General features: G+C 42.1%; 3 protein-coding genes across 3 annotated transcripts in view; 1 reads left to right on the top strand and 2 right to left on the bottom strand.

Annotated features, from left to right (window-relative positions):
- LOC122254034 (vitelline membrane outer layer protein 1 homolog) overlaps nt 1-736 on the top strand; it is a 4,927-nt gene extending 4,191 nt beyond the window's left edge. Inside the window, exon 4 of the mRNA XM_086531072.1 lies at nt 418-736. Coding sequence (XP_086387198.1) covers nt 418-666 — 249 coding nt within the window. The 3' untranslated portion in view covers nt 667-736. The remainder of the gene's footprint in view (nt 1-417) is intronic.
- Nucleotides 737-6,078: 5,342 nt separating this feature from the next.
- LOC147467688 (uncharacterized) lies at nt 6,079-6,835 on the bottom strand. Its single transcript, XM_086531007.1, has one exon. It carries the CDS (start codon nt 6,643-6,645, stop codon nt 6,079-6,081), a length of 567 nt encoding a protein of 188 aa, XP_086387133.1. The 5' UTR covers nt 6,646-6,835.
- A 1,900-nt stretch (nt 6,836-8,735) lies between these two features.
- LOC122260067 (putative glutamate receptor) overlaps nt 8,736-10,000 on the bottom strand; it is a 98,823-nt gene continuing 97,558 nt past the window's right edge. The window contains exon 11 of the mRNA XM_086531005.1: nt 8,736-8,741. Coding sequence (XP_086387131.1) covers nt 8,736-8,741 — 6 coding nt within the window. The remainder of the gene's footprint in view (nt 8,742-10,000) is intronic.

Here is a 10,000-nt window from a genome sequence, read left to right as displayed (position 1 = left end):
TAACCCCCTCCCCGACCCCCTATCCCCCTCCCCACCCCTAACCCCCACCCCTCCCCAGTGCCCCTAACCCCTTCCCCCCTTCCCCAACCCCCAATCCCCACCCCCCTTAACCCCAACCCCTCCCCACCCCTCCACCCCAACCCCCCTAACCCCCACCCCTTCCCCATCACTCCCACCCTTCTAACCCTCCACCCCAACCCCCCTAAAACCCCCACCCTAACCCCACCCCTTCCCCATCACTCCCACCCTTCTAACCCTCCACCCCAACCCCCCTAAACCCCCCACCCTACCCCCACCCCTTCCCTACCCACCCCTCCCCCCCCTCCACCCCCACCCCCCCTCCACCCCAACCCCCACCCCACCCCCAACCCCCCTAACCCCTCCACCCCATAACCCCCCTTCCTTCCCCCCCCGCAGAGCGACGGCACGTCCTCTGACCTAACCGCTGCCAACGCCCTTCGCATGTGGTGCTCCGGGCCCTCTGGCGAAGAGCTGATCGAACCCGGCAACAAGTGGGGGGGTTGGCTCGACCGGGCGGACTGCGGGGGGGACAAGGTCATCTGCGGCCTCATGACCCTCGTGCAGGAGAGCCAAGGGTCCTTTAATGACGACACGGCACTTAATGATGTGAGGTTCCTGTGCTGTGATCCTCCGGCGGTCGTGTGAGGCGGTTGTGTTTTGCTTTGTTTTTTTCTTTCTTTCTCTTTTTTCTTTTTCTTTTCTCTCTCTTTCTCTTTTTCTTTCTTTCTTTCTCTCTATTTCTCTTTCTCTCTCTCTTTCTCTCTATTTCTCTTTCTCTCTCTCTTTCTTTCTTTCTCTCTGTCATTTTCTCTCTTACTCACTCATGAGATGTGTTTGTTGAAAGAAAAGTATTTTCGGTTTCTCTCTAATTCTCTCTCTTTCTCTCTTTCTCTCTCTCTCTCTCTCTCTCTCTTTCGGTTTCTCTCTAATTCTCTCTCTCTCTCAATCCTTAAATCCTTTTCTCTGATTCTCTTTTTATCTTCCTTCTCATCATATTTCTTAACCTTTTCTCTCTTTTGTCCCAGTTATTATTTTTTATATCTATCTTCGATTTCTTTGCTTCCCTAAAAAATCAAAGTTTCATACTTTATTATTATTATCATTATTTGAATCTTTTTATTTCATTCTTAGTTGTTGTTTTTTTTTCTTCGTGTCCTTTCCTTTTTTCATCTTTTTATCTTTAGATTTATTTTTTCTTTTCATCTCCTTTTACATCACTGACTCTCCCCCCCCAAAAAAAAAAGGCTAAAAGAAATATAGATTATAATAAAAAGTTTATTAATTGGATGTCAAAACATTATCATAAAAATATCTTTCTCTCTCCTGTGATTTTATTTTCCTAACTTATCCTCCCATAAGAATTTCAACAGCAAAGATGATAAAAATATTATTGGTTCTTCCGAATGAACATATATGAGGAATTATTAATTCTTCCAAATACGTGAAAATATTCCTAATCTATTAGTATCATTATATACATACATATATATATATATATATATATATATATATATATATATATATATATATATATATATATACATATATATATATATTTTTTTTTCAAGTGTATTTACATTACAAGCTTATATAACGAAGGGTAATTTACCTTTTCCAAATTAGGAATGAAAATCATTCTGTGCAATGTGACCGAGATATAGATTCTGAATATGATATAAAACATCATTAATATATCATGACATCATATTCTAATTAATCAAGTTAATATTCTCTGCTTTAACTTTACGAGTATTCATATCATATTATGTTGAATACTGAACATGCATACAAGTGTCTAAATTAATAATTCTCAAAGAGGTTGTGATCATTTAAATATGATAATAATAATATGCAATATAGTAATATGTAATAAAGTAATATGAGAAGTGGGTAGTTGTACCGTAGACTTTTGAAATCACATTTGTAAAGGTGTTGATATAGCGTCTATGTTCAATTTAATACAATATTTTACTAGAGATATCTTATCAAAACTATATTTTACTTGTCGGGTTACTTATTTAAATAATTTTTTTTCTGTTCCGAAATAAAGAAAAGCAAAATAAAAAGATAAAAAAGATAACAAAATGTATAATAAGAGATAACAAAATGTATATAAAGCAAACATGATAATTTTCTGTATTTTCCTGAAATATTGCTAAATAAATTTATAAGATTTATGATAATCTGAACAATGGGTTTCATAAGAAGCTAAATACATGAGATAAATGCAAGTAGACAAGGGTGGTGTGTTCACTTATGTTCACCTATTGTTCATCTTTGTTCACTTTGGTGCTCACCTTTGTTCACCAATTGTTCATCTTTGTTCACTTGGTGGTCACCTTTGTTCACTTGGTGTTCACCTTTGTTCACTTGGTGTTCACCTTTGTTCACTTGGTGTTCACCTTTGTTCACTTGGTGGTCACCTTTGTTCACTTGGTGTTCACCTTTGTTCACTTGGTGTTCACCTTTGTTCACTTGGTGGTCACCCTTGTTCACTTGGTGTTCATCTTTGTTCACTTGGTGTTCACCTTTGTTCATTTGGTATTCACCTTTGTTTACTTGTTGTTTATTTTGGTGTTGAGTCGGTGTTCACTCAATGTTCATTTTATGTTCCCTCTTGATTGGTGTTCATTCCTTCTCACTTAGTGTTCAGCCAGTGTTCATTTGATGTTCACCCATTTTACTGAACGTTAGCACAGTGTTCACCCGACGTTCATTCGATGTTCATTGAGTCCTCACTCGATGTTCACTCGATGTTCACTCGATGTTCACTCGATGTTCACCTGCCGTTCTCATAGCGTTCGCAACACCCCCCCCTCCCCCCTACCCCTCCGGAATCACTAATCCTACCCACCGTATTCCTTCGTCGTTCACAAAATATTCACAAATGTTCACAAATGTTCACTCAGCGTTCACTCGTGTTCACCCTTGTGACCCCTGACATCCGGCGTGGCGTAGAAACCCCACGTTGAACACTGCGAGACTTGGCTTAGGGGAGGAGGGGGGTTGGGGAGGTTGGGGTAGGCCAGGTGGGGGGGAGGGGGCAGGCAGGGAGAGAGGAGGTAGGGGAATCGAAGAGGGTCGTACATGGAGAAGGGAGGAAGGGGAGGCACCAGCGAGGAGGAAGAGGAAGAGGAAGAGGAAGAAGAGAGGGAGGAAGAGAGGGAGGAAGAAGAAGAGAGGGAGGAGGAGGAAGAAGAAGAGAGGGAGGAAGAGGAGGAGGAAGAGAGAGAGGAGGCGGAGGAGGACGACTGGAAGCTGCTCTGGAGGTAGTGGGAAGCGAGGGCGGTCGTGCTAGGCCGTAGGTCAAGGTCACGTTCCGCTGCAGGTCCTGTGGGAGAGAGAAGGGTAAGGGAGGTTAGGTGTTGCATTGAGGGAGGGGGAGGGAAGGAGGGGGAGGGGAGGATGGGGAGGGGGAGGTGGAAGGAGAGGGAGAGGAGGAGGTGGAGGAGGGGGAGGGAGAGGGGGGAGAGGGAAGGGGAGGATGGGGAGGGGGAGGAGGAGGTGGAGGAGGGGGAGGGAGAGGGGGAGGGAGAGGGGGGAGAGGGAAGGGGAGGGGGAGGGGCGGGGTGAGGGGAAGGTGGAGGGGGAGGAGGGGGATTAGGAGGAGGAGGGAGAGGAGTAGGGGGAGGAGGGGGAGGAAGAGGAGGAGGGAGAGGAGTAGGGGGAGGGGGGAGAGGGAGGGAGAGGGGTAGGGGGAGGGGGAGGTGGTGGAAGAGCAAGGAGAGGGAGAAGAAGAGAGATTGAAAGAAAGATCGAGGATGAGCGAAAGAACGAGAGAGAGAGATAGATAGAGAGAGAGAGAAACAAAGAGAGAGAGAGAGAGAAACAAAAAGAGAGAGAGAGAGAGAATACATATCCTACCGATCACAACAACATCACCACAACCACAACATAATAACACAATAACAACACATACCATACAACCATACCAAAGAAATAAGATACCAACAACTACAACCAACGAACAACCAATGATAATAGCAAATAATAACAATCCTAAGACTGCACAACTCTAGACTGCAATCCTAGCACTTTAAGCATCAACAAAGGTCGCTTAGTAAGCAACAAGGGATTAATCAATTCACCGAACGCCCACAAGAAGCCGAGTCAGCAAGGTAGCACACCCACGAAAAAAGAGAGAGAGAGAGAGAGAGAAAAAAATCAGCTGTTTAAAACGGAAGTGAGAAGCATCACGTGTTTGTCTTCTCGTTGTTTATGCTGCGTCGGTGCTGAGGTGGGGGGTGGGGGGGGGAGGGGATGGAAGGAGGGAAGGAGGGAGGGAAGGAGGGAGGGAGGGAAGGAGGGAGGGAGGGAGGGAGGGGGGAGGGAGGGAGGGAGGGAGGGAGGGAGGGAGGGAGGGAGGGAGGGAGAGAGAGAGGGAAAGAGGGATGGATGGAGGGATGGAGGGATGGATGGATGGATGGAGGGAGGGAGGGAGGGAGGGAGGGAGGGAAGGAAGGAGGGAGGGAGGGAGGGAGGATGGGGGGGAGGGAGGGATAGAGGGAGAGAGAGAGAGAGAGAGAGAGAGAGGAAGAAAAAAAATATAATAGAGAAAGAGAAAGAGAACCAGAGACAGAGAGAGAGAATGAGATAGAGAAAGAGAACCAGAGACAGAGACAGAATATAAAATAGACAGTCACTCAGACAGCCAGCCAAACAGCTATAGAAAGAGTGCTGGGGGGGATGTGGGGGGGCAGGACTTCTTACGGCCATTCATAAAATGAAAACACATGACACTCAGCTGACTCACCAAGGCATGGGTGAGAGGTGAGCGGATGAATGAAAGAGGGAAGGGAAAGAGAGAAGGGATATGATATGTTTCCTTTAAGTGTGATTTGTCTATATTTTTTATTGTCTTTTTACAGCTCCCTCTTTCTCTTTCTAAGTCTCTTTATCTATCTGGCTGTCTCTGTCTGTCTGTCTCTTTCTGTTCTCTCTCTGTTTCTCTCTCTCTCCCTCTCTTTCCCTCCACCCCCCTCTCTCTCTATCTTATTTTCTCCCTCCTCCTCCCACCTCTCTCTCTCACACTCTCTTGCATATGATTTCCTACACAAGAATAACTTTGATTTCTTCATATCATTTGTAGATCTTATGTTTAATATCTTATTGTATTTAAGAAATAATTGCCTAGTGAATCAGGCAACACAATTTTATCACTTGAACCATATACTGCTGATAGTGCATGATTTATTAGCGTTGTTTAAATTACATACTTTGTTGTGTTGAATATTGTCAATGAGTGTGCATGTTATTGCATCAGTGTGTGTGTGAGTGTGTTGTGTGTTGTGTGTTGTGTGTTGTGTGTTGTGTGTTGTGTGTGTGTGTGTGTGTGTGTGTGTGTGTGTGTTGTGTGTGTGTGTGTTGTGTGTGTGTGTTGTGTGTGTGTGTGTGTGTGTGTGTGTGTGTGTGTGTGTGTTGTGTGTTGTGTGTTGTGTGTGTGTGTGTGTGTGTGTGTGTGTGTGTGTGTGTGTGTGTGTGTGTGTGTGTGTGTGTGTGTGTGTGTGTGTGTGTGTGTGTGTGTGTGTGTGTGTTGTGTGTTGTGTGTTGTGTGTTGTGTTGTGTGTGTGTGTGTGTGTTGTGTGTTGTGTGTGTGTGTGTGTGTGTGTGTGTGTGTGTGTGTGTGTGAGTGTGTGTGTGTGTGTGTGTGTATGTGCAATAATGATGATGATGATGAATGCAACGATAAGAAAAAAAGTATATCTACTGCCCATAAGAATTATGATAATGATAATCCTGCTACTATGTAATAGAGAAAATAGTATTATGAAAAAGATAATAATAATCATGATGATAATAGCAATAACAATAACAATAACAAAGATACCATTAACAAAACTAAGCATGATGATGAATAGACCTACCCATAAAGATGATAACAAAAATGATAATTAAACTCATAAGATAATGAAACTAAAATAATCATGACAATAATGACAGTAATAATCAAAATAATGATAACCATTATTACCATGAGGATAACAATCATTTCGATAAAGATAATGATAATAATGAAAAAAAAACAAAAACGAAAGAACAGCAACAGTAATGAAGATACTAAAATGAACTTGAAAATATAAAATGATCTTTTGATAACGAAAGAAACATCAAATCCACTTGCTTACCGTTGCCAGGATGTTGAAGTGCAAACGGGTAATCATTGCACGAGTGTTGATTCAACGGGAAGTACGGCGGAGGTGCTTCCTCGCCTGAAGTAGGAGTCAGAGCAGAAGGAGGAAGATGAGGAGCAGGAGTAGGAGGTGGAGGAGGCCTTTTCGAAGAGTGTTTCAAGGCCGCATCTTCTCCGCCGTCGGGATGCCGCCCCTTTCCTCCGGCGACGACAATAGGCAGCTGCGGGAGAGGTCCTTGCATCTCCGCCCTGTTCCTTGCTTCCTCTTCGTCCTGCGCCCGTCGGAGTGCCACCTGACGTGCCATGATCTTCTGCCGCTGGACGATGAGCTCGCAGCGGGCGCACCGGCAGTCGAGGAAGGGGCAGTACCTCTTGTGCCCGCGGAGTACCGTCTGGCGGTTGTGGTTGCGGCATCGGGCACACTTGGGCACTCTTAGGGGGGTCGTCTGGGAGGGGGAGGTCGTGTGGACGACGTGTGGCGAAGGGGCATCCATCCCTTAGCGAGGAGAGAGGCCGCAACTCGCAAGGATTTTAGGGGGAACTAAGATAACACGAACTTGGGGTCACGTCAGCACTAAATCCCAAAAAATTCTCGTGGTTGTGACTCGCAGACGTTATCATAGCACTACAGATTTCGGATTTGTCACTGTGTCAACGGGAGAGAGGTGTGCGCGCCGCGGTGACAGGTTGAGCTCTGGGTGAGGTTGCTCGCTCACCTCTTCACCCCTGCAACCCCATGTTGCTCCCCACCCCCTCCTGTTTCTTGCACACGTGCCTTCTTCTTCTTCTTTTTTCTTCTTCTTCTCTCTCTCTCTCCTCCACTCCCTTTCCCTCTCTGCCTTTCTCTCTCTCTCTCTCTCCTCCACTCCCTTTCCCTCTCTGCCTTTCTCTCTCTCTCTCTCTCCTCCACTCCCTTTCCCCCTCTCTCTCTCTCTCCTCCACTCCCTTTCCCCCCCCCCCTCTCTCTCTCTCTCTCTCTCTCTCTCTCTCTCTCTCTCTCTCTCTCTCCTCCACTCCCTTTCCCTCTCTGTCTCTCTCTCTCTCTCTCTCTCTCTCTCTCTCTCTCTCTCTCTCTCTCTCTCTCTCTCTCTCTCTCTCTCTCTCTCTCTCTCTCTCTCTCTCCTCCACTCCCTTTCCTCTCTCTCTCCCTCTCTCTCTCTCTCTCTCTCTCTCTCTCTCTCTCTCTCTCTCTCTCTCTCTCTCTCTCTCTCTCTCCTCCACTCCCTTTCCCTCTCTGTCTTTCTCTCTCTCTCACTCTCTCTCCTCCACTCCCTTTCCCTCTCTGTCTTTCTCTCTCTCTCTCTCTCTCTCCTCCACTCCCTTTCCCTCTCTCTCTCTCTCTCTCTCTCTCTCCTCCACTCCCTTTCCCTCTCTCTCTCTCTCTCTCTCTCTCTCATCACAATAATCATTATCAAAATCCATAAAGGAAATAACAAAAATAATGATGTTTGATTAGCTTTATTAGTGATAGGACATATGTATCAATATATCTAACATCTTTGATCATAAGAAAGAAGGTAGAGGGGTGGGGGGTGGGGGGTGGGGGTTAAGGAAAGTCATCCAGCTGATGTCACCCCCCCCCCCACTACCTCTCCATCCCCAGCCTCCCTTCACCTCCTTGGTGTCACCCCCTCCCCATACCCCCCCTCCTCCTCCTCCTCTCTTGTACACTTTTTGTAATTCTTTTGTTCATGAGGATGAAAATATGTCTAATATTATAAATATGTTCTTCTTTATCATTTTACTATTATTATTATTATTGTTATTATTATTATTATTATTATTATTATTATTATCATTATTTTTACTTCCTAATTCTTGTTATCTTAAACCTACAAAAATTATGTTCTGATGTATCATTTATCATCATTTTATTGTTAATTATGATAATTTTCTATTTTTGCTTAGTAATAAATAGTCTATTATATTTAACTCATTATTATTTCCAACCTGTTTTATCGTCTCGGTCTAATTTGCATTGGTCGTTGATATAAAATTCCTCTCTTACTTTGATTGTCATTCGAGTGTTTCTGTAGTTTCATAACATGTGATTTCATGTTGCATATTGACTATTGTCTATTGTATTGTATATTGAATATTGTAAATTGTATTGTATATTTTATTGTATATTTTATTGTATATTGTATTGTATATTGTATATTGTATGTTGCCTGTGAGTTGATGAATCTTTTTTGACAAATAAGAAAAAAGTAAATATTCTCTTGTTTAAATTTCTGTAAAAAAAAAAATGTTTTCGTTTCATCCCAAGTCTCATTATAGGAATGGAAGATTAAAGAAAAGTCTTTATTTTCATTTGTAGATTGTAATATCAATCTAATATAATAGAGTTTGTGTCTGTCTGTTTACTTTTGTTTATTCACCATCCCGGATAACAGTAAGGAAGTAAACAAGTTTTGATATATATGATAGACGGTCGTAAAAATATTTGATGATTATACATTTATAAATCAAGGTTATGAATAATAATTCGATTGAAAAAAGGGAAAATAATCACATAGTTTTATATCTATTCCTTTGCCCACTGAGATATCTGCTTAGGCGTGGGAATGCATTGTTGCAATTCCTAGACCTGCAATGAAAGACTTGAAAACGAGAGAAAAGTCAAAATTTGAATCTTTTTTTATTATTAATATTCTGTATGTCAATATTTTGTTTATGCTTCTGTTAATGATAATACCGTGGTACAAAATAGAGTTTAGGTCAATTAAATATATATGTGATGACTATTTTATTAACACTTATAGATGACTTATTGCTGGACTAGATATACATGTGAGGAATAAATGCACAAGATTGCAAATTCACGATACTCGAAGTACTTTCAACATAGAAGTAAGGTGATACTGATGAAAATTAAGAATAATGATATGATAATGCATTATTAATGAGAAGATGATGAAAATGATGATGAAAATGATGAGTATGATGATGATGAAGACGGTAACACTAATCCTTATAACATTATTTTTTTGCTAAAAATTGCTACGCACATTAATTCAATTGCCAATATCACTATCACTATTACACTTACTAACAATTATCAATACTAACTAACTATAGGGTCAATTGTAGTCATTAGCGTGTGACTTTGTGTTATGAAATATGTGTGTGTGTGCATAATTGGTATATGTGTAGGCGTGTGTTTGTTTGTTTGTTTGTGTGAGTGTGTGTGTGTGTTTATGTGTGTGTGTTTATGTGTGTTTGTGTGTGTGTGTGTGTGTTTATGTGTGTGTGTGTTTATGTGTGTGTTTATGTGTGTGTGTGTTTATGTGTGTGTGTGTTTATGTGTGCGTGTGTTTGTGTGTGTGTGTGTTTATGTGTGTGTTTATGTGTGTGTGTGTGTGTTTATGTGTGTGTTTATGTGTGTGTATGTGTGTGTTTATGTGTGTGTGTGTTTATGTGTGTGTTTATGTGTGTGTGTGTTTGTTTGTGTGTGTGTGTGTGTGTGTGTGTGTGTGTTTCGTAGGGTAACTCATCTAAATAAGGGATTCGTTACATCTTTGCATATCAAATCATCAATAATATAAAAAGTGCTATTAAGTTAATATCTCCTTATATGTTCTCTTTACCAGTGAAGATGCGAAACAAGATTGCAAATCTTATGATTATATATTTCATTGCAACATTCTAATAAGAGGTTGAAAAGACATAAGCACATGAATCGATATTCGTGATGTTGCATATGCACGAAGGTCTTTGTAGAGTCCTGATCTAGTATCAATTTTATGAATAAATCTACAGACACTTATGGAATAATTACGGGAGTGTATTGATAATTGAAGTAAATAAAAGAAAACAATGGTATGTATGTGCACCCTGCAGAGAGGT

This window comes from Penaeus japonicus, unplaced genomic scaffold (assembly GCF_977035675.1).
Source record: "Penaeus japonicus unplaced genomic scaffold, GWHDUDI00000001_assembly GWHDUDI00000034, whole genome shotgun sequence".
NCBI lineage: Eukaryota > Metazoa > Arthropoda > Malacostraca > Decapoda > Penaeidae > Penaeus > Penaeus japonicus.
Note: the sequence above shows the minus strand (reverse complement) of the source record. Positions and strands in the feature narration are given on the sequence as shown.